Source organism: Mytilus trossulus, chromosome 3, assembly GCF_036588685.1.
Source record: "Mytilus trossulus isolate FHL-02 chromosome 3, PNRI_Mtr1.1.1.hap1, whole genome shotgun sequence".
Classification (NCBI taxonomy): Eukaryota; Metazoa; Mollusca; class Bivalvia; order Mytilida; family Mytilidae; genus Mytilus; species Mytilus trossulus.
In genome coordinates, this window is record NC_086375.1 from 64,961,966 (window position 1) to 64,987,464 (window position 25,499).

General features: G+C 30.7%; 1 protein-coding gene across 3 annotated transcripts in view; it reads right to left on the reverse strand.

The window, feature by feature from the left end:
- The window catches only part of LOC134712125 (serine/threonine-protein kinase ULK4-like), a 38,217-nt gene that overhangs the window by 1,886 nt on the left and 10,832 nt on the right, over window positions 1-25,499 (reverse strand). For 2 of the 3 annotated variants that reach the window (XM_063573295.1, XM_063573296.1), the window contains exons 7-31: window positions 25,249-25,327; window positions 24,515-24,747; window positions 23,667-23,742; window positions 22,997-23,195; window positions 22,539-22,599; window positions 21,910-22,135; window positions 21,350-21,428; window positions 19,393-19,500; window positions 18,882-18,965; window positions 18,273-18,347; window positions 17,354-17,440; window positions 16,750-16,932; window positions 14,567-14,694; window positions 14,005-14,150; window positions 13,186-13,307; window positions 12,489-12,597; window positions 9,847-9,864; window positions 6,473-6,619; window positions 5,445-5,583; window positions 4,047-4,188; window positions 3,480-3,585; window positions 2,996-3,165; window positions 2,297-2,404; window positions 823-930; window positions 271-345 (exon numbers count right to left, since the gene is read on the reverse strand). In XM_063573295.1, the coding sequence (XP_063429365.1) occupies window positions 271-345; window positions 823-930; window positions 2,297-2,404; window positions 2,996-3,165; window positions 3,480-3,585; window positions 4,047-4,188; window positions 5,445-5,583; window positions 6,473-6,619; window positions 9,847-9,864; window positions 12,489-12,597; window positions 13,186-13,307; window positions 14,005-14,150; window positions 14,567-14,694; window positions 16,750-16,932; window positions 17,354-17,440; window positions 18,273-18,347; window positions 18,882-18,965; window positions 19,393-19,500; window positions 21,350-21,428; window positions 21,910-22,135; window positions 22,539-22,599; window positions 22,997-23,195; window positions 23,667-23,742; window positions 24,515-24,747; window positions 25,249-25,327 (3,008 nt within the window). The remainder of the gene's footprint in view (window positions 1-270; window positions 346-822; window positions 931-2,296; window positions 2,405-2,995; window positions 3,166-3,479; window positions 3,586-4,046; window positions 4,189-5,444; window positions 5,584-6,472; window positions 6,620-9,846; window positions 9,865-12,488; window positions 12,598-13,185; window positions 13,308-14,004; window positions 14,151-14,566; window positions 14,695-16,749; window positions 16,933-17,353; window positions 17,441-18,272; window positions 18,348-18,881; window positions 18,966-19,392; window positions 19,501-21,349; window positions 21,429-21,909; window positions 22,136-22,538; window positions 22,600-22,996; window positions 23,196-23,666; window positions 23,743-24,514; window positions 24,748-25,248; window positions 25,328-25,499) is intronic. The other variant, XM_063573297.1, reaches the window with a different exon arrangement.

Here is a 25,499-nt window from a genome sequence, read left to right on the forward strand (position 1 = left end):
ATATATGGTTGAGGCAAACTAAAGTAAGAGAAGGGAAACAATAGATTTAGCAACAGGATTCAAATATTTAAAACAATTTTATGATAATAAGCATTGTGTATAAGTTTCATAGGCAAACTAAAGTTAGAGAATGGAATTGCTAGATTTTGCATTTTTTCAATTTATAAAGGGCCTTAACTCAAGTACAGTAAAAGTGACGCCATCAAATTTCGTACTTTATCGGTATTTTGTGGTAATAAGCATTGTGTATAAGTTTTGTATATAACTTACCAATCTTTTAATTATCCTTAGTAAAACCTTTTGTTTCTTGGAATCTGCTTTCTGTAGAGCCTTACGATAATAGTCCTACAAATATAATCACAATTTAGAACATTACTGAGAAATTCATGAAGAGTCAAGACCGTAGAAATAAGAATTTAACTGTACATTCTTTTTATTATGTTTAATACTTTATTCTACATATCACTAGAATGACAAGTTTATTGAAATCTAGAGGTAAACCATAACTATGTTAGCCACACAATTCTTTTAATTCTAAGTGTGTACAATATATATTGATTTTTTTGCAAATGAGTTCTACTTAACTCAAACATTAATTTTAGTTAAAAACATATACAGGTTGATTTTGACTACTCAGCTACTAATAGTTTCGCAGATAACATTTAGAATTTATGGTATTTAGGTGAAAAATACTTTCTGTTACAAACAAACAAACAAGAGTAAAAGGTTGACATCTTTAATAATATTTGACGTTTATTAACACAATTCAAAAGCCCGTCTTTGTCTTCGTACTGATACTGATTGTACAATTAAATACTTTACCATATTTTCAGGAGATAATGAGTCTTTGTTTTCTCCACCAAACAACTGGACAAGCAGAGATATACACTTGGTAGACAGATCGTGGATATCTGTGTCTTCATGGCACAGCTAAAAAGGGAAAATCACATTCAAAACTATAACACTTCTATAGTATTAAAAATATTAACTGGTCTACGAGTAAATACGTTTATAATAATTGTACAGCTGTTGATATGATAGCTTAATAGAACATATGAAAATGTGCTTTATGCGTTTACTTTTCTACATCGGATAGAGGTATAGGGGGAGGGTTGAGATCTCACAAACATGTTTAACCCTGCCGCATTTTTGCGCCTGTCCCAAGTCAGGAGCCTCTGGCCTTTGTTAGTCTTGTATTATTTTGATTTTAGCTTCTTGTGTACAATTTGGAAATTAGTATGGCGTTCATTATCACTGAACTAGTATATATTTGTTTAGGGGCCAGCTGAAGGACGCCTCCGGGTGCAGGAATTTTTCGCTATATGAAGACCTGTTGGTGACCTTCTGCTGTTGTTTTATTCTATGGTCGGGTTGTTGTCTCTTTGACACATTCCCCATTTCCATTCTCAATCTTATATTTTATAAACTTTTCAAATTTTGTTTGTGTATTTATATAAGAGAAGATCCAAGTTTAAACATTCTATAAAACTTTTAAATGTTTTTTTTCCCTCTCTAAAATTATTGCAAATACAAATTGCTCACACAAGCATTACCATGAGGGGTTAATTTTTAATCCATTTAGTTTTCCCATAATTATGCCCCTTTCGCATAATTTTTTTTACCATTTTAAATACCAACCTTGTCTTCCCAATTTCTTCTACATGGTTTTAAAATACCAAATAAATTTGTTTTTTTAACATTTTTTGCTTCTAATATGCAGATGCTCATATGGGTATGATATTACAGGTCCATTTTTGTTAGTTATACTCCTTTTAACTTAGAAATTTTGATAGAAAGGACCTGGTCATTGCAACTCCTCTGACATAATTTGTTCTTTCAACAAGAAATTAGAACCATGTTATGTTCTAAAATGCAGATTTGCATGTGGGTAGGATGTTCTGGTCCTTTCTGGTTTATTTTGTTTTTTCAGTAATGCACCTTTCAACATGGAAATTTTGGTAGAACAGACCTTAAGATTGCAACTTCTCCTTCAAAGGCACGGTGAACTCTTTTCCTAGCCCAGAAACAGTGTCAATCAGACTTAAAATTATACTTTAAGGGGTACATGCATCTGAGACAACATCAAATAGAACATTCAAAAAATTTATAATTTATATAATCAACTTCATTGGTTCACTGTAGTTCAGCCAGTAGCAAATTCAAACATCAAATCAGATAGCCAGGGGTATGAGCCAACTTAGGGGACAACGTAGTCAATGTTGCTGTGTATGTATTAATTTTGTGTCATGGAAAGGTACCCCATATCTCTAGTTTGTAATTTCAGTGTTTCACCTACCAGCTGTGTTAACAATGATGTCAGATCTGTTAATGGTTTGTTATTCAGTAGTAACATCTCTGCATCCTCTGCCTCTTTATTCCCAGCCTCACCTCCTGATTTCTTAGACTGTAACAGTACAATGCACAAGGCAAGTCAATGTTTCATGTATTTAAAATAATGTGAAATTTTGTGAAATTTGTTGAAGACAGTTGATACATTTCTATCTAATGATTGATTGGTGGCTGCTTTACACCGCATGATTGCAAAAAGGCTATATTGTGGCGAGAGCTAATTCAAATATTTTTTACAATTAACAGTATATTTAAAAAATAATCCAAAAATTCCTTCAATAAACTAAAGTTTCAAGTCTAAAGCATTTCTACCATTGGTAGAGACTTATATATAACATGGCAGCCATCTTTGAATATAGCAACTGGTTGTTTATTAAGAACAATTTCAAAGAGGATAATAAATGTATCATACTAACAAAATAGTATTTGGTTCTGCATATTATTTTGAAATTTTTTTTTTTTTTAATCCAATTTTCTTAAAATAATTGCTTGGTGGCAGTAATTGTTCATTTTCACTATTTTGTAAACAGTAGGGCTTTTTCAAAAAATATTTTTTAATTAGTTTTTTTCCAGTGTTGTTCTACTGTACTCTTTTAAAAGATTCCTTTTTTATGATGTAACAATACTGAATTAAATGTTAGAATACCTGTAAAGCTTTCCTGACAACATCAGATACATATTTAAATATACTGTTTAATGTATCTAGTAACATTTGTAACATTACAACAGCTGTTTTACTGTCCCCTCCATGTTCATCCCCCTCAAAACATACGGCTGACACCTCAAATATCAATGTAGTAAAGTAATCTATCAAACCTACAAAATTAACAAATATACTCTCCATTAATGATTATAAATGACTATAAAATTATATTTTTGTTCTTATAATTCAGAATGAAACAAGAAGTAATGTGATCAAAGCTCACAAAATGATAAACCCTGTCCACACAAAAAGTAATAGCAAAACCTACGATTACATTATACTTCAGAGATTCACACAAAATGTGAAAATGACTTCCTTTCATTTTTAATTTTTTTTTAAAACAGAGTATTAGATTCTACAGTTATTGATTTTTTTTGAAAGACAGGAGCACTTCAGAAATAAATGGCTTAGTCATGCGTAAACTTACCTTGTTCATACAGTTCTTGCATGTTTGTTTCTTTATGGCTGACCAAACAATTTATAATTCCTGCAATACTCTGCATAGCACTATTCAGAGGGTTTTGTTGATGATCCTAATAAAAATTCGTAATAACAATTAAATTAAATAGTCTTAATGCAATTCTCGTTTATTTTAGGGTTTTTTCATGAACTAATTGTGGTCAAATCCTAAGCTGACAAGTTACTGTTTATAATAGTTTTAATCATTTTGAATTTCTAAGGTTCAATTACTATAATATGATGAAAAGTTCCAACTACATATGAAAACATTTTAATGATTAGTTTTTAAAGTTTGAAGCCTATCAGGAACAAAATTACTATCAGTTCTATGTCATATTCTGGATTCATATCTTACAATAAACATTTAAAAGTAATAAGTAATTTGAAAGTTTCAAAAGTAATATAAATATGTCTCCCATGTTTACAAGGGACTGCAAAGACAACAAACAGCAATTTACTGTAAAGCCAACAGACACACCCTTTACCAAAGTGAATTAAAATCCTCCTTTCCATACAAAAATTAAGTTATAATTACCAGCAGAACTTGGAATATGACTGACACTAAACCAAGCTGTTCAAACTGTTTAATGAATGCAGGGTTCTGTTCTAACAATGCTAACAAAAGTTTTAAACCATATGCTGGCAATGGATCTTGGTCTAACAAAATCTGTTCAAACCTGTAAAAAAGTGAAAAAAATATTCACATTTAATAATCATTCTTTTTTTAATATTCTAAAATTTGTTGAATTAAGGACAATTGTAAGTTTACTCATTATGGTTTCAGATAAAATGTTGTATACAAATAATTCTATTAAAATTTGGAAGCTAGTTTTTATTTTCTCAAAAACAGTTACATCACAATTTGCAGTAATAAAAACATTGCATAAATTTCAAATATTACAGTACATAATTGGGACAAAAAATTCTCACACCATTTAATCATTATATGTTGGTAAAACTTGTGTCTAAAGTGAAGTTTTATAATGTTGTACTGCATAGAAAGATTAAAGACAAAATATAATTGAATTGTTTCATCATATCTTTCTGACAAGCTTAACCAACACAGAAGGACAGACATATTTATTTTATGATTTATGGTGAATTGGGAAGATATCCATTAGATATTTCAATTAAGTTACGAATGATAAATTATTGGTTCAAGTAGGTAACTGGAAAACCTGACAAATTGCCTTTTATTTTATACAACTTAGCAACTGCCAAATATGGTACAAATATTTTATGGTTAAAACAAGTCAAGTCAATTTTAGACACATGTGGCTTGTCATATGTTTGGGACAATATCTTTTTTGCAAATAAAACATGGCTACATGTAACCATCAAACAGAATTTGATAGATAAATTAAAACAAAAATGGCTAGCAAGCCTACAGGAATCACCAAATGCATTAAATTATCATTTATTTAAAAATACTTTGGAGTTTGAGAAATGTTTAAATATTTTGGATGACAGGCAAATATCCTTATTTCTTAAATTTCGAACTTTGAACATGAAATTTCCAATAGAAACTGGAAGATGGCAAAACATAGAAAGAGAAAACAGAAAATGTGTATTGTGTAATTCAGATGCCATTGGTGATGAATACCATTACATTTTTAATTGTTCAGCTTTTGATAACTGTAGAAAACAATGTATTGCATTTTACTATAGAAATAGACCAAACACATTGAAGTTTTATGACTTAATGAATTCAAAAAAATTTACAGAACTGAACGAACTATGTTAACTTATTAAGGAGATCAATAACAAATTGAACTTTTCTGGGTGAACAATTGTAAAAGCCTTTATCTACTTTCGTACATTATTTATTTATGTAATTTTGAAATATGTATAATTATCTCTATACCTTTGTAATTTGGTTTGTGAGAATAAAGATATATAAAGTATGGTGCAAATTAAAGATAAGCTGACTTACTGTGGTAGAAGGTTATCTCCAATGGTCTTATGAAGTAAAGATGTATTAACTTTAACATCTCCTACACCAAACTGGTCCTGACTAAGGTAAACAGATGCCACCTCAGTAAATAGCCTCAGTGACAGAGCTCTTGTATCACCTAAAGTCAAACAGAAAATAGAAAAGGCAATATGATGAAAAAGATTCACAATGACTTAATTCCAGTTAAATTGTTAAAAAGTTTCTTAATTGAAACATTGATGTTTTTGTAAAAAGTGGTGTAATACCTCAATGCTTATCATTGAAGTCACAAAATAAATGAGAAAAAAAACAGTGTATGTTTGAAACAATCATTGTTAAACAATTTATTCTATAAACTAAAGTTTTATTACCAATGTAATGTTGTTCAGTCACATTAATCAGTAAATCTATTTTTTTATTATATTTTCATTAGTGATATTACCTCAAATATGATTTTAATATTCAATAATTTCTTTAATTTTTTAAACATAAATAAAAAGCTTAAAGATATAAAATCATTAAAATGTACAAAGCTACTTTTGCATAGGTACTATTTCTATACTAAAAATATGTAGTACTGGAAATTTTCTTTTAATATTTAGTACTATTTCTTTACTTTAAAATTATTGTAATATTTAGGTACTTGTATTTTACAGTCCGATTAGGTGGAGTCTACTGTACTTGAATTGTACTAAATATTTTGGTACAGAAATAATACAATATTCCATGTTTGAAAATCATAATTTTAAGAGATTTGAAATAGAAAAAACTTTTAGGAAAATGTAACGGAATTAACCAAAAATCTGTAGTACCTAAATTTCAAGTGCAAATTAAGTACTGTAAAATACAGGTACCTAAATATTACAATAATTCTAAAGTAACAAAATAGTACTGAATATTAAAAGTAAATTTCCAGTACTACAGATTTTTAGTACAAAAATAGTACTATGCAAAAGTAGCTGTGTATTCTATACTTTTATGATGACTACAGTGCATCCTTTACTGAAAACTAATACATAAAAACTTACCATTCTGACTACCAATGAGATCAGCTAATGTAGGCAGTATTTTCTCCAGTATGACTTCACTATATTCTGCTAAAATGGCTGGATGTTGAGACAAACCTTCCAACACAGACATACTGGTGTTGACAAACTCACTAGCTGTTATGGAACCTGCAAAAGCAATTGAAAATACTTGAATCTTTTGCTGTGGATTGGGTTAAACCAACATTTAAGTCTGAATTGAATTTTAAAAAAAAACAGTTTTCATTTACTTGTGACTCTTTTTACATTTAATTTATTTATTTTCTAATATTGAACTGTACATTAACATTGACTGTATATAAAGGTGTTATATAAAAAACACATATAAGTTGCTAAGTATGTAATCTATAAAGGAACTATGAAATATTTTACATACAGTACCTAATCAGACAAAAGAAAAACACAAAATACATGTTTCAGTTATGATAAATATGCCAAAAAGATCTAAAATAACATCTAAAGTAAAATAGCAAACTACATATATTCTGCACACTATAGAATTCTAAAATGCTGTTGATGAAATATATTCACTTGGTGTTGAAAACATAAGTCTCATATAAAATGAACAAAAAGTTCCTATATCAAATATCAATTTCATGTAAAAAATACATAATATGTTTGATTGCTGGTTAGTTAATGTCCAGTGGCATTTATTTCATGTTTATTAAGGTCCAGCACAAAATAGCAATCAATACATTGGTAGATCCTGTCCGATATGAAAGTATTCATAATTTGGAATGCAACTGGAAATCAGAAAATGAGGGTATACAGGATAGGGACAGAAATCTTGCTTGGTTTCTTTTAAAACATGCAGACCTTGAAACTCTCTCTACACAAGACAAATCAAACTTGCCCATTCTAACCAGATGCTTACTTGTACAACCCCATACAAACAAATACTTGCCACACCCAACTTTGGCAAGGCTTTTACTGCCAGTCAAAACAAGGCTTTTATCAGTGATTTTGCTAGCGTTTGTCACTTTCGTAATTTACGAAAGGGTTTTCGCATTGACGAAAGGTTTTTCAAATCAATTTCGTCACTTAAATTTAGAATGTGTAAAAATATTTTCTCATTAAAATACTATAAATCTACCTGTCTTTATTTTTTTAACAAATTTGTGACCCCCAGGCATTTTCAACAGGTGTTACAAGTTGTGATTACAACTTATCTGCTTTAAGCCATCCGATGGGTCACTAATCCGTTAATTATTAATAAATCTCGTAATTGACCCTTATAATTATTTCCCAAGGAAAATCAGTCAGTTGGTATTTCAAAAACCAGGAGTATAGTTTCGTCATTTGATGGAATCAATTTTCAAATAAATTTCGTCACTTAAATTTAGTATGTGTAAAAATATTTTCTCTTTAAAATACTATAAATCTACCTGTCTTTATGTTTTTAACAAGTTTGTGACCCCCAGGCATTTTCAACAGGTGTTACAAGTTGTGATTACAACTAATCTGCTTTTCGCCATCTGATGGGTCACTAATCCGTTAATTATTAATAAATCTCGTAATTGACCGTTATAATTATGTCCCAAGGAAAATCAGTCAGTTGGTATTTCAAAAACCAGGAGTATAGTTTTCGTCATTTGATCGAAACAATTTGTTACCCCCGGACAGTTTGCTTCTAAATTTCATTATTCCTCAGACGATCACAATTTGAAGATAGTTTGTCGTAGATTCTTCATTTGAACTCATTTTCGTCACAATTGATATAAATTGCCATCAAAAACTTTCAACAATTTCCATTTAAAAAATATTATATAGAACTATATTAAAAACTTTCAAATTGTCTTCACGAGCTAAACAGGTGCTTCCTGTACTTTGTGCTACGCATGCATGAAAATAGTCCTATAACTATCTAAAGACCCTGATAAAAAACGTAAAATACGAAATCATTTAGAAGCAATTAAACGAGAGAGACAAATATATATCTCTTACTAAAGGAATTAAAACCGAAAACTGATGATTTCCTGATGAATCTGGACTCGTTTTGAATTTACTATCCACGTGTCACTTCCCGTTTTCGTTTCATTTTAAAACCGAAAGTAGTAAACGGTATCTATTCTAAATTTGCTTTCATTCAGTATACTCGTTCCAAAAAGGATTTTATACAGTTCCAACTTGATAGAAATGATTTCCAGACATCTATTTAGACGATTTATAAGGATAATGATTATGCAGTGATAAAATCATTGCAAGTTAATTTTTACTGTGTTTCCTTGTTTAAAAAAAATGAATCCTACTTGTGTTGTTCAGGAATGTTCTCCAAACTGAAGAGAAATTGTGAACAAAGTTTCCACATCCCACGTCAAAATCTTTCATAATAAGGACCAATACAGTCAAATCATACAATACTGACTGCCAGTCATGCCTAAAAGTCCTTTAAAATCTGACAAAGTCAAAGATGAAGATAGAAACATACATCCTTGGTCCCTTGCTGTAACACAAAAAAAGGGTTGATTTTCATGGTGCGCAAAAGTGACTAAAGCCGTCAAAATCCTAACTTAAACCCTGCTTATATGACCATATTTCTATTCCCTAGTCACCTATGGGACATATTCATCTGATAAGCACTTAAGAATTATTTACTTCATTGGTGTGATAACAGCTGTTTTATGTTTAATATTGTGCTTTATCCTGCAATTATTGGAGCCTTGCTTTTCGCCCTGTTTCTGAAGTTCATACAAATAAATTTATATTTTCCAACAACATGCATATATTGTATATTAACTAACATAATTGTGTGTAAATAACATAACTGAATAGGGTAAGGATTACAAAAACCTGTTATTCTGAAGCATACAAAATAATGTGCAAAATAACTTGAACAGTGCTATACAGAAAAGATGTTTAAATACACTGAAACTGAGATTTGAATGAGTCCAAGCTGTTTGCAAGACCAGCATATCTATTTAAGTGGTAGTCCATAGAACCTTAATCCGACTTAACATTTTACTTTTAAGAGTAGACCCATTATGAAAAGATAATGAGACTCAGTCAGTTGAAATCAACGTTTAATTCTCAAAATAGAGTTAAAAATTATCCTTTTTTCTGTCAAATTTAAGAACAAAATCACATGCAAAAAATAGTTATAATAACACTAGTACTAGTGAAATAAGATTGTCCTGGAAAATCTACTCAAATTCAATATTTATAAAAGCATTATGTCCTCTATTAGCATTATTTAGCAATGTCATAAACATCTCACTACAACATTATTTAAGAAACTAATGTAAGTATTGCATGAAGAGCACCACATGAGTATGATAATTTCATTATTATTTATTTAATTTTTAATTGATATGATGTCGCCTTCATAGATTTTCCATTGTTTTAATACAAGTACCTACCTATATGACAAAATCTATCTGTCATAATTTAGTTTTTACAAAGAATACAAGTTAAATTGGAAATTAGATAAGGAACAGGAAATATATCAAATTGAAATATGCGTATTCATTTATCTATTGAATAACATCAAGTTTTGAATAAAAAGTGAGCACAACATTCTAAACTAGTCTGTCTATATGTATCTAAAATAAGCACAGCAATAGTGGTGTACTCTGACAAGCAATATAGCACAGTATTGTACACAATTTACCTCTGTCAGCTAAAGGAACAGAAATCATTTTGTTTCATAAATATATTATTAATAAAAGCAAAACGTGTCATTAAGGATTCATCTTTATTCAGTACAGAATTAAAACATTTAAGGAGGCTCGCGGGTATAAGATTTTCAGAAAAAAAATTAAGTTTTATTTTTCATTACAAATTTTATTTATTACCTTTAGTAGTTGTTACTTTATCATATGGTACAAAAATCATTCCGAAAAAATTAATTCCTGATGGCCCCAGGTGATTTTTAGAATGAAGATATCATTGAAAAAGCTGTAAATTATCTCCCTTTGGTGCAAAAACGCCATTTTTTGGCACTAATATTCAAATATCTTTTTAAAATCATCGGTGACCTATACTTTTTATTGTTGTTTTCGAAAACGCTGTACATAAACTAAAAAATTGTAAAATTTAAGCGATTTCTGTAATTTAGTTCATTTTTTATTTCGATATTACCGTTATTTCTCCTATTAGTTCAACAGAAAAGAAGGACATTAACAAAAATACATGCTTCTTTCGAAGGCAGATTGTGAGCGTAAATGAACGGTGACCCCACTTTTTTATTTCATTTTTCTATTACGTATAAGATAAAGTTAATTTAAAGAAAAATAAAGAGAAATCCTATATTAAATAAAAAAATTGATTTAGACCCGCGAGCCCCCTTAAAGATAACAATTAACTCATATCATCTATCATCCTTAAATTATTTCTGACGTGAAAACAAGATGTGTCAGAACAACATGAGGATCTCTCTTTCAGCATAATTTAGTCAAAACTAAGTTAATAAGAACCAAACACATCTTCTATCTGTAATGTTGCATATTTTATGCGTAAAAACATATTTCTATTTGGTAAACAGGAAGTTGATGAGCGACTAATCTGAAAATGTATCCTAATGTACAGGACTCTCACATGAAGCCTGATACAAAATTATGGGAAGATTTGCAGTTCTGTAGAAAACTGTGACAAAAATTGTAATAAGAAAACTTATTGACTGTCAGAAACATTGACAAACAGGCAGATGGAAAGATGAACAGACAGAAGGAACCAACATACACCAGTCTACACCACCTTTTGAGAACAGGGATAATCATACAAAATTTATATTGTGTTTTTTTTTTCATATTAAGTTTCAATGATTTACACTTTGTATAAATAAGCATACAATATTAAACATTAGAAATATTTTACAAAATCTAATTTCCATTGAATAATTATAAGGCCACGGTTTTTTAATTTGTTGGTTTACGGATTTTCTCCATGAAAAAGTCGGGTCGGTCGGTCGGAAAAAAAAGAAAAAAAAAATCTTTCAAGACAGAAAACTGATATGCAAAATAAAAATATATTTCACCTTTCTAATAATATGTTTGTCATACTATTTTTTCATCGTTCTTAAATTTTAGTTTGATGAAATATTATTGCTCAGCTGTAAACATCGCATGACATTGTCTAATAATTTCCCGTAAAAAAAGGGGGGTACACTGACAAAGACGAAATTAAATCGTCATTTCACAAACAAGAAAAACAGGTTCACGTCAGTTATTTGACTTAGCTTTTAATCAAAACTTGGTGAAAAATAATGAGCACGAAAACTGATAAAAAAAAGAGTAAAAACGTAGTACGAAAATAAGTTTCAACACACGTGTCAAAACGTAATAGACTCGTCCACTGGGAAAACGAGAATATCAGGTTAAATAATCTGTTGTCATGCATTCCCGTTTTTTATCCAAATGGACGATATATTTTTTTATCTATAAACAAGAAAATATCAAATTCAGTATTTTAACTTGATGTCTTGAACTTCCACCTGTCCACATTTGGACAAGTCTATTTATATGAGAACATGCATCTTACGGACTGGTGACAAATAAGGGAAACAAACTTATTGTGTAATTGGTTTTAAACACAGGTTTCTTTCCGCAAAATTATTTGCGCAAACGACATTTCAAGGTCATTAATAATTGATTTGTCTATTTTTAGAAACGTAAACTGAAAGTTTCATTTTTCACAACAGAAAGTGTTATAATCCTGGTACCTTTGATAACTATCATCACTTCTGTTAGTGATTAATGCATCTCATTTCATAAAAAAGGATATTTTAATTATTTTTCAGGGATAATGCATTTGTTAGGGTCGGCGAGAATAAAAAAAAGCCTGAAAATTCGATTTTATTTTTATTTTGGAAATCGGCAAAATCGGGTCGGCGGATCCGTAAACCAACAAATTAAAAAATCCTGGCCTAATATTCATAATACTTTTCATCTACTTAATAAATAGTAAATAACTAATAAACTGTGTGATGACAACAATGTGGACTATTGAATAAGGAATATATGTCAATATCCATGTAAACGCAATTTGCAATGTTTATACCCACCATTAGCAGCCTCAATATTTGTCTCCCCTGTCTCAATACTCTTCACATGAGACAACAATGTAGATAAATTCTTGATAAATTCTACACACATAATTCTTGGTCTGAATACCTGTAAAATAAATAAATCAAACAGTTGTCATTGCTTATACCAGAATAAACTTTGGTTTACACTATATAAAAAATTTAATAGAATCCTATTTGCTAGAACTTTAGAATAAATGAACTAATTAGTCCATTTAGCTATAGATTCAGTACAACAAGAATTGGCCATAAAAATGACAGAAAACCTGATAAAAACCACTAATTTTAATTTGAGCTGCATCTGATAGAAATAGACACTATGCAAATAAATATCAATACATATTTTGGGATTAAAAAATCTCTACGGAAAGTTGGTAACTCTTTGAAAATCTAGTTGCTGTAATACACAACAAAACCAACCAATATTCTTTTTTTTGTTTTTTTATTTTTAATTTCCAAAAATCAATCAAATTTTGATACATGTGCATGTATACCATTATTATGTGCACTTGCAAAGATCAATTACTATCTGATCGCAGCTCATTTCATAAAATTCTGACAAGACATGTAGATGTGAGAGTACTCAATATACCAGACGGATGCACATACATACATAAACTTTTTACCATCTTTCACAGTGCAGCAGCAAAGACCAAACTACAAACTAAAAACTTACAGGACTTGTAACTAGATGAAGTACAATACTAATCAATGGTAAAGTTCCCTTAAGTTGTTTAGCTTGTACCGCATTGGGATGTTTTCTTCCGTTCACTGCATCAAGTGATGTTAGTATTTCTTCTGCAAAAAACATCAAGCAATATTGCAATTTGTTTAAATCAGTTTGGTTGAATGATAATAAGTGGTTGAATAAACAAGTTTGTCATGTTAAAAACATCTCTTCTTGCAAGGTTTAAGAATAAAGAGTTGTATTTCTATTATTAGCTAACTTCATGATCTAAAAATAATTAGCCTCTAATTGCTTTTAAATATGAATGTGACTAATGTAATCTGGCTTTAAGAATTCCTGCAATAAATTGATGAAACAGTCATACTGTCAAAACACATGTGAGGAAAACATCATTTAAACAAAGTTCCACACTCAGTGATACACAAATCTTTCATATGATTGAAGTTTTTTGGTCAAGATCAAATTCACAAAATAAAGAAAAAGAGAACCAGTATACTTTCTACTTTATAAGAAAAAGAGAACCAGTATACTTTCTACTTTATAAGAAAAAGAGAACCAGTATACTTTCTACTTCATAAGAAAAAGAGAACCAGTATAATTTCTACTTTATAAGAAAAAGAGAACCAGTATACTTTCTACTTTATAAGAAAAAGAGAACCAGTATACTTTCTACTTTATAAGAAAAAGAGAACCAGTATACTTTCTACTTTATAAGAAAATTTGGTCATAAATACATAACTTTTTAATGAACTTTACTTAAATTCTTTCACAGTAGTATCAAAAGATAAGCAATAAATGAGTACATACTGAATACAGCAGGTAGAATTTCTACAACATAATTGATAAGGAATTCTAGACACTGGCCCATATATTCTCCAGCTTCGGTACCACCTTCTGCCTTCTTATCTCTTGGTGTTTGGCGTCTACTATCTCGCTCTATGTACATTACCAATCTGATAAATATAAAGGCATCTTTTTAGGTCTTTTTTCATCACAATCTCAATATTTCCAAATATAGGTGATCCTCAAAAAAATACATCCTTAGACAAAGTTTTTTTGTAAATCACTTACTTTTTTAGGTTAAAGCTCAAACCTTTAACTTAACTGATGACATAAGCATTCAAGTATAAAATATCAGTCAGTGTAACTCACTCTTGCAGAAGCTGATAAACTAATAAAGATGATTTTATATAGTTGTCATCAATAGTAAATGAAATCTTAATTTGTACTTTACACTAAATCCTATTCAGTGAAGCATAAAATATAGATCAAGCAATCCTAAGTTTGTTCACTATATTATGCTATGCCTTACTCTCAATTGCATCACTTTACATTAGATGCTGTCTTATACATCTTGTTTCATATTTACCTTAGCTGACAGCACTGTAATAACATATCATAATTATTCTTTACAACTTCATGGATCACAACAAATGCTTTGGCTCTGATAACTGTGGATGGACTGTCTAATAACCTCAATAACTTCTGTAGGAAATCCTGTATAAATACAAAGTTTTAAGGCATGGATTATCCTGATGCTTAAGTTCTATCAGAGGTAAATTATGGAAAATACACAAAAAGAAAAATTATAGCATTAGGTAATTGGCAGTTTCAGAATCTAATGCATCCTGGGTAATATTTTCAAAAGCGTACACCAAAGCGTTTTGATTGGTTTAAAACGTTATAAACAATGGAAATTCAACCAATGACTTAACGTTATTTTCACTTTGGGGTACAAACAATGAAATAACCCATGATGCTTTAGATTCTGAAACGGCCAATTGGGAATGGTAATGATGTAAAGATTCATAATCATTCATTTACATGTCTTGTGAAGTAAAAGTATCATATCTTATTGAAATGAGTGCCAGGGATAGATATCAGTTAAAGACATCCTTATTTTTCTTTAGGGTTTCATACAACTTACAATCATTCCACACAACAAATATTATTGAAAACAAAACACAAGGCATCTGAATAAAGACATGACGAATACAGGTCTTCTATCGTTTGAAACATACAGCTTCATATAGTTTATACTATCACCATAACCAGCACCAGATAAGCATCCCTATATGTCTGGCATTCTTACACTTAAGTCAAGATAAAAATAAATGCGGAATGTGTACATGGGACACCGATGATGCCCCCGCTTGCATTTCATATGAAGTTATAAAGGGACATAACTGAAGAGCATTACACGTGACGCTACTCAAATGTGTTCTTGATCTGAGTTTTGTTGTAATAAGTATTGTGTATAAGTTTCATTATATTTGGTTGATGCAAACTAAATTTAAAGAACGGAAATGAAAAATTAAACAGTTTATATTTTATATAAAAGAGCAAAAGTCGAGAACAGTAAAAGTGACACCACCAATTTCAAACTTGATCTGTATTATGTGATAATAAGCATTTTGTATAAGTTTCATAACAATTGGTTGAGTCAATCTTAAGTTAGAAAACAGAAGCCAACTTTGGGACTAATAGGGACAGACAGATAGACCTACGTACAGGTGGACAAAGGTAAAACTTAATGCTCCCTCCAATACAGCAGGGGCATAACAAAATGCATTCTGTATATCAAATAATGTGAAAAAACAACAAGAGGCTCTCAAGAGCCTGAATCGCTCACCTGAATTTTTTTGGTTTAATCTCTCATCAATGATTATTTTGGTTTTTCAATTTATTTAAATGTTCTTTAAATCGTCCTATTCTCTTCAAAAGCCAAAAAAAAATCATTTTCTCCTATGTTCTATTTTAGCCATAGGAGCTATGTTTCTTGACATACAAGGAAATGAAATATAAAATTTATACTAGATACTCTGAAACTCTGAAACTCATTTAGCCTAAGTTTGGCTGAAATTGATACAGCAGTTTTAAAGGAGAAGATTTTTTAAAGTAAGTCAACATGATGAACAAATTGTGAAAAAAGTCTTTAAAGGGCAATAACTCCTTAAGAGGTCAATTGACAATTTTGGTCAAATTGACTTATTTGTAGATCTTACTTTGCTGATCATTTTTGCTGTTTACAGTTTATCTTTATCTATAATAATATTCAAGATAATGACCAAAAACTGCAAAATTTCCTTAAAATTACCAATTAAGTGGCAGCAACCCAACAATGGTTTGTTTGATTCATCTGAAAATTTCAGGGCTGATAGATCTTGACCTAATGAACATTATAACCCATGTCAGATTTGCTCTAAATGCTTTCGTTTTTGAGATATAAGCCAAAAACTGCATTTGACCCCTATTTTCTATTTTAAGTAACGGCTGCCATGTTTTTTGACGGATCAAAAATCTAAGCACACACTTTGTGCAGGATAATCTAAGGAACAATCATGCTAAGTTTCATTCAAATCCATTCAGTAGTTTCAGAGGAGAAGATGTTTGAAAAATTGTTAACGACGACAGACGACGACGACGACGGACGCCAAGTGATAAGAAAAGCTCACATGGCCTTGTAGGCCAGGTGAGCTAAAAAGGTGTGTGTGTTACTAAATACTCAATTGATTAAATTGTGGCCAAAAGTAGCTACACAGTCTATCGTACCTTGTCTTGAACCAGTCTATTAATGAATGAACCAGAGGCTATCAGCACACCAAACATTGTAACTATAGCCTGCTGTATACGTGTGATACCAAATGATAAAGTTGATAATATGGTTGTTACTCCTACTGTGTCTATAACACTCTGGAATACATTGGGATTCTGCTTTGTTATCCTGCATAAAGCCTGAAATACAATAATGTAAACTGTCAATTCCTTATTTAGAATATACATCTAAATTCTATGCCTATTCACTTCAAAGTTTTTAATATATAATTTTTTGTACGTTTCCAATATTTGGGTGAAATCAATTCTTTGAATGGTATTTCATTTTTAACCAAAATGAGCATACTCCTGAAACATAAGTTCCACTATAAATTTTATAGCTTGCTGTTCCGTGTGAGCCAAGGCTCCATATTATAGGCTGTACTTTGACCTACAATTGTTTTCTTTTTACACAATTTAACTTGGATGGAGATTTGTCTCATTGGAACTCACACCACTCATTTTATTTCTACTAAATATTAGCCTGCTTCATTGTAAATAAAAATCATCAGAGCAATACTCATATAATAGAAAGCAGTTATCCCAATACATCAATACATACTGATATTGCAGTGATTCGTAAGGAATCCACTGTGGAATGTTTAAAAATGAACCATAATGCTTGTCCCATCTCATTTGTCACAAATTTCTGAAAATAAAGTAAAGTTATTTTTAGTGTTATCCTAAAATGTAATCCACAGATTGTGTGAAATCAATATTTCTACACTTCTACATAAAAAAATCAATTTTATATATAAATTATTCAATTTTGGATGTAACGCGTCTTCTGGTTGGCTGTCAGTGTTTTATTTATCAGCTTAAAGACAGAATTAAGAAATGTAAATGTGACATCATCAACGTTTTTTCAAGGTTTACTCCAGTTAAAAATAGAATTTAGAATTAAATTATAAGGAATGACTTTTATATTTTTTTGTCTATGAAGATATTACATCAAAAATATGATGCACACTGAATAATCTGTGTGGCTGGTCAATTATTAAGGGTTAAAATTGAGAATGGAAATGAGGAATGTGCCAAAGAGACAACAACCCGACCATAGAGCAGACAACAGCATTTTGTATGTTGACCTCTAGATCAAGACACACAATTGTTAGCTAAGGTTTCACATTGGTAGCAATCAAATAACAGGTTTCTACAAGGAATATTTTTTGTATGAAATAGTTTATAAATGTTAAAAAGGATAAAAAATTAATATACAATATAAAATTGAGAAAGGAAATGGGGAATGTGTCAAATCCAAAAGAAACAAAATTGGTTCCTTCTTGCAATTATACAAACCAAGACCAATTGCTTTAATGATTTATGAGAAGTTCAATGGATGCACAACATGACTGCTGAGGGATCAAAAGTGATAGTAAAACTTCAAATGAACATCATCAACTGACTTTGAAAGGTCTATTTCAATGCATAATTCATTACGACCTTGGATATTTTTTACAAAAATTATTTCTTTTACATACCTGTGCATGATATCCTGTTGTAACCACAACATTTTCCACAATTTTAGCAGCAATATGGTGAACTGTAGCATCCTCCTGCATATACAAAACAACATGGTTCAATATCATTTTGATTCATTACAAATGTTATACAATCCATTAACATGTATGTATTTTACTTATAAAGAATCATCTGAAATAAAATGTCCTGGAAAACTTTATCGGTGAAAACTACTTTTTACAAAATAATATTAAGGTGCATATTCAAAAGGACTAGCCTTTTGCAAGTTGACCAGTTTGTAATGGTGAATGCAACATGCAATTGAACCAAAAAAATTGAGCAATTGGTAGTGTGAATCATTTTAGCCCATTGCTGCATTATAGGTTGTAAGTATGAAAAAAAGCAGTGTATTATAAAGATATATAGAATTTGTGTGAAGGGAGAGGATGGTAAACATTTTTGTGAACTGTGTATGTTAATCTTATACATAGCTTCTACTGGAAATCATCTTTTTTTTAAACTAGCATTTACTGATTTTCAGTGGCCTTAGATCTGTGGACCATTGCTACAGCTGGTGAATATACTTAGCTTCATAATAATATTTCCATTGTAAAAGTACTATTACATACCCCTTCTCTACATGACCTGGTAACTACTGTGTATGTCATACTAGGTACATTCCAGTTCTCAACAGGAGAATGTCTAGTCTGTTCCTGTTAAGATAAATTCAAAATATCAAATGTGCTTTCTCATCTGGGTAGAAATATCATTAACTCAGGAACAATTTTTATTAGGAAATTTACTGTGATATGTTTCCCTACTTTATCAAGAAGGAATTATCAATGCTTAAGTAATTCACTCCAATGAATCAGAGTTTAATTGTTCCACTTTTGTTAAATACATGTGACTAAATAGGACACTTTAAGGCCCACTCTCTGTGTGTTTTTGGTATGTAAAATCCTAATAGGATATTTTGAAATGCCTTAAAACAAAGGCCCCTTATTCAATCAAAAGATGTTTATGTCCTTATGCTGTTGTTTTTTTCTATGGTCGGGTTGTTGTCTCTTTGACACATTCCCCATTTCCATTCTCAAATTTATTATAATTATTCATTTTTATCACACATGTTATTATATTTACCTGTGTTGCTACTAAATATAGTATTTCCCCAAGTGCAGGCAACAGTGTCTGTTTTAACTTGGCATTTTTAGCATTTTCTCTTATACATTCTGTGAGGATTGTCAATGGCTGGAAAATAGTTTTTTTCGATATAAATTCTTATTCACAGATTGGACTCAAATTATCATCATCTTTTTATAAAGTACATAAATGTCTATCAAAATTACAAAAAAAAATCCTTACAAAAAATCAGGACAATTTTAAACAAAAGTGCTCACAATGAAATGTCTCACCTTCTTTACTAATCATTGATACTATGTTGATAGTCCTAAATATAAACCTTTATTACAACTGTCACATACACTCAACATTAACGAAGAAAACTAATCATTGATCAATGGACCATGAAAATGAGGTCAAGATCAGATGAACCATACCAGTCAGCCATGTACCGCTAACAATTCTTTGATACAACAAATAAAGTTGACCTATTGCTTATAAATTAAGAAAAACAGACCAAAACACAAATACTTAACACTAAGATATGAACAGTGAAAATAAGGTCAAGGTCAAATATGACCTGTGCGACTGACATATAGATCATAAAATATTTCCAAAAACCAAATATAGTTGACCTATTGCATATAGTATTAAAAAATAGACCAAAACTCAAAAACTTAACTATGACCATTGAACTGTGAAAATGAGGTCAGGGTCAGATGACACCTGTCAGCTAGACATGTACACCTAACAATTATTCCATACACCAAATATAGTAGACCGGTTGCATATGGTATAAGAACAACAGACCAAAACACAAAAACTTAACTATAACCACTGAACCATGAAAATGAGGTCAAGGTCAGATGACACCTGCCTGTTGGACATGTACACCTTACAGTCCTTCCATACACAGAATATTCTAGACCTACTGCTTACAGTATCTGAGATATGGACTTGACCTTTGGTACCAAAACTTAACCTTGTTCACTGATCCATGAAATGAGGTCGAGGTCAAGTGAAAACTGTCTGATGGGCATGAGGACCTTGCCTACGCACATACCAAATACAGTTATCCTATTATTTATACTTCAGAGAGAATTTTACATTACAAAAAATCTTAACTTTTTTTCAAGTTGTCACTGAACCATGAAAATAAGGTCACAGACATTGGACATGTGACTGACAGAAAGTTCATAACATGAGGCATCTATATACAAAGTATGAAGCATCCAGGTCTTCCACCTACTAAAATATAAAGCTTTTTTAAGAAGTTAGTTAACATTGATGCCGCTGCCAGATCACTATTCCTATGTCGAGCTTTTTGCAACAAAAGTTGACAAATACAATGCATGTACTCTTTATAATATATCAGAATTTGAGTATATTTCAAACTAGATGCCATTTAATTTTCCATTGAAATTTAAGGTGCAAAAGATTCAAACAGAAAGGACCACAACTAAGTGGAAAGGGCAAAATTATCTAAATGAATATGAGGCATACAGAAGCTAATACAACTACAAACCAAATACCATTGAAATACAATATCAACATCAGTGGTTCCACTTAGCTGCGGAACCGTAGCTCTTAGGTCCTTATGTTATTTTTTTACTATTTACGAAAGTCCGCAAATAGTCAAACAATAACAACAGGACCTAAAAGCTACGATTCCGCAGCTAGGTTCCACTATGACTGACCTAGTTTTAAATTATGTAAAAGTTTCAAAGTTAATGGAAATGACAGAGGTAGCAAAAGTCAAACAATCTTCATAGAAAGACATCTGACATTGCTGATACAACTGCATATAAAATTACCAGAAGCAGGTCCTCTTACAATGACCTAATCACAAACAATTGTAGCTCTAAAGGTGAAGTCAACCCATGATCAATGCCAGCAGAAATAGCACACATAAGTGTGGCCTAGGAGACTAAGTCATGGCGAGAAATAAATTTGTGTACAAGAGAATGGATGTACTCACTTCAGACAAGTTAACACTTTCATCTAAATCAGCACTGTTGTAGGATAATAAACCGATCACTCTGGCTGCTTTGCCCTTCCTGTAATAAACAATTACTTTGATAAAACCCCTTCTTAACTTTTCTTTCATAAAAGTAAAATTTTCAACATGACATGCAACTGTTTCCAAAAATAACTTAATGCATATATCAGAATTCTGACGAGATGACACATCAATACTTTATCAATGTATGATATATATGCTACAAATGTACAACCTATGTGTAAAGCTCGAGTACATATTTGATTAAGAAAGAAAATATTTTTTTACAGGTTTCTACTGAGCTAAAAGATAAAAATGTGAGGTTTTTTTTTCATGTTGACAACCCCCATTCTTTTTTTACCTTTTTTGCAGTATATTTTATAAAAAGAACACCATTAAAATCTAAATATCACATTAAATCCAGAAACGTTTTAATATCTATCCCTGCTTATATGAGGTAAGTTCTAATATGATGTATCTTTGTCATAGAAACACATGTATCTAAATTAGTGTGTTCTAGAATGAACTTTTTTACTTACACATCTAAATGTGTTGTATCCTTTACCACTTTGCACAGGCTAGTAAGAATCCCTTGTTTGACAAGGGCTGTGGCCACCATAGAGTTTGTAGATATACCAGTCAGATAGTGTAATAGATGTATCCTTTTTTGAGAAGGAGGACCTTTCTCACCAATACTTAAACATTCTACTATACTCTTAACATGCTTGGTCCATTCTTTCTCTGACATGGAATTCAGTTTTTCAACTAAAAATGTGAAACAAAAATAACTGTCTAAAATTCCATAATGTGACATTTGGTTAATAAAATAATACTAAGTATTTTTTTTTCCCTCTTTGGTTAAAAATACAACTCTAGCACAACTTGAATTCATATGGTTAAAGTAAAGAATAATTGCTAAAATTATTAAACAAATTGTAATTAATTATCAATGTTCAGTTTAAATCACCAACACTGATAAAACTGAGAAAAGAAATGGGGAATGTGTCAAAGTCTACAACGCATCTAGAATTCTTATCTACAAAGAACAATACATATTTATATCTTTCTTCTTGGTTGATTTCCAAAGATATATTTTATTTCCCAATCAAATGCATTTAAATGTTTGTAATGCAATATTTTATATTCACATTTAATTTGAAAAGATTACCTGAGTATGGAGGTACAGGTAATATCTTTGAATCATATTTTGCTGTAGTTGGCTTCTGTATCTAAAAAAATATATAGATTTGAAAGTAAAAAAACATCAAAAATTTGATTAAATGAATACAAAAATTTTGAAAACATCATCCATTCATCTTGGTTACCACTGTTTTTCACATTAGAACATTAGCAGTAAGTTACGACCAAAACTAACAGTGTAAAATTTTCATGTATTATCATGAATTAGCAAAACGCAAAACTATATTATTTCTCTATTTATGATCTCTAGAGTAATCTGCCATTACACCATATAAATCTGATTACTATATCAAATGACTGAAAACCTAACAATTGGCACAATTACTTGTATGTAGTGTTAAGTGCTATTATCTTTAACAATAATTTTACTTGTGATTTAAATATATGTACTTCACATCTTTTCCTTTGATTTTGATCTAATCATACCTTTGAATTGTCAACTATCTGTGAAACTTGGAAGTCACTTGGGTGATATATAAGATCTAGAATTTCATTTCTAGAATCTGTAGCCTCACTCTGATCTGGTGTGGCCCCTATAGGTTCTCTGGTAGATAATGGTGACTGTGTTGGCTTATGGGGAGTTCCTACTCGCTCATCTGGAGCTACTGATGTATGTGGTCTTGCGCTGCAGAAATTAATCAGGAGTAAACATGTTTGCTTATGAGGATTTTTGCAACATCAATTACCTATTTTAACAGCTCCTTTATAAAATACCTGCATGCAAAAGATGCTCAACAAAAAAGAGTTTAATTTGACTAAAGCCATATTAGAATATAATAATTTTATCTTACCAGTATGTCCTATTTATTAAATTATTCCGAAGATTTCACCCATTTTATTGACTATCACTTGACATCAAAGTTAGCATACATATATAGGTATATGATTGCCTAAATCTGTAAAAGTTCAATTTTTAAACATAATATATATCTTTTAGTATACAATTGCTTAAGTCTCTATGCACCATAAGAAAGAAAAAGAAGCACAAACACATGAAATATATTTAATAATCTTTAGAAAAAGAAGACTTGTAAAAAGCCCTAATCTTAACACAAAACATGAAGTATTTTTGATAAACCAAAATAAGTAAACTGACCTAAGTGTAAATAAATTTTCTCCTCCTTCTGATCCTGGGGCTGTCTTAGGCCTCATGTAATCTCCCATTGTTGAACCTGATTAAGTAGAATACTTCATTATTTTAGTTTTAGGGGTTTGTTTTGGTTCTTCAGACAACTCTGTATACAGATGAAAGTTATGATGCATTTTTTTAATATACCTCAACAAAGTTCTATTAAGTTTGATTTTCAAAACAATTTTAATACCTTTAGTGGTACTCACCCCAAAAGTGGTAGCCATATACTTAGAGCACTCCCCGTGACTTTACTGTGACCAAGCAGTGCTTTGACAAGTTTAGATTCTATTAGAAACTACAATCAGATCTCATAAATGTTCATTATACCAACAGAACTTTTCTGAACTAATTTTAGCCTCTGTTTGGATTAAGACCTCAACACAGACACTTTTGTCTTAGAGTTGGACACCTCATCTAACATGACAGATTTATTGATTTTTGTTCAGAGATTTATTTCAATAAAATATCAACATAAGACATAACAGATAATACTTGAAAACACCCCAAAAAAATGAAGAAGTTATGATGATAAATTTATAATTCCAACCATACAAGGTTGATATTTAATCTTGAAAGACCCATGGAAGCCTTAAGGCTTATTTCCAAAGGGAAACTATAATCTTTAAACATGTTTTATTTGAAAAGATAAAACATCTGGATCATGCTATCATGTCTGTACTTAACCTACTAGAATTAAGTTGGTAGTCAGTTGACATCTATCTTATAGATGATTTCAGACACCAATACAAGTCTACAATAGGGTTTCAAGTAACCAGAAAATGTCAAATGTCACAGACTGTTTTACTACATACCTGGTCTTGTTACATCTAACAAATCCAAGTTAGATACAGGTCTTTCTGTACTCTTGCCAGTATCAAGAGTTTTCACTTTACCAAGTACTGACCCTGTGCCATCTATAAACACACTGCTCCTGGTCGTAGCTATTGTACTGCCTTGGACCTCCTGTGATAAAACTAAATCTTTGGCTAGATGGCTGCATTTGTCCTGCCAAAATGGATGTGTAACTAAACCAGGCCACGCCAATCTACAATTAAATTAATCTTAAATCACACAAAGAACAAGTATAAATTTGAATTTGTAGTATCTAGTTCAAATTGTTTTTCAACATTTCGAGTGTGATTATAGTTTACAAAGCAAGATTCAAACTAAGTAAAGCTCATAAAATGTATCCCACCCCTTCATAAAATATTGATACAATTTCAAATAATACTTAACATACTGTGGATTCATTTATTTTCATGGTTTGAGGAAAATTTGCATACTTACAATTTGATTTTGTGGTTTTGGAAAAGTCTGCATACATTCCTTAAGAAAATTTGTAATTCATTGAACATTTGAATTTGTGGTTCTCTTGTACCCATGAAATCTATGAAAATAAGTATCCAATGAATATTAATGAACTAAATATATGACATAAATCAACTTATTTGTTTCATGCATTAATACTAAATAGTTCTCAGAAACTGATTAAATATTACAATGCAAATATCCTTTTTTTTAAATGTTAAAATAACAAACGTTTCACCTTTTATCTGGGTCTTTTTGCATTAAACTCTCCAATAAATTCAGGAAATCTGGGGATGGTTTAGCTGAAAATCTGGTACCTATTTAAAACATAATTAAATATTGAACATTACTACATAAAATTGAGAATGGAAATGGGGAATGTGTCAAAGAGACAACAACCCGACCAAATAAAAAAAAAAACAGCAGAAGGTCACCAACAGGTCTTCTATGTAGCGAGAAATTCCTGCACACGGAGGCGTCCTTCAGCTG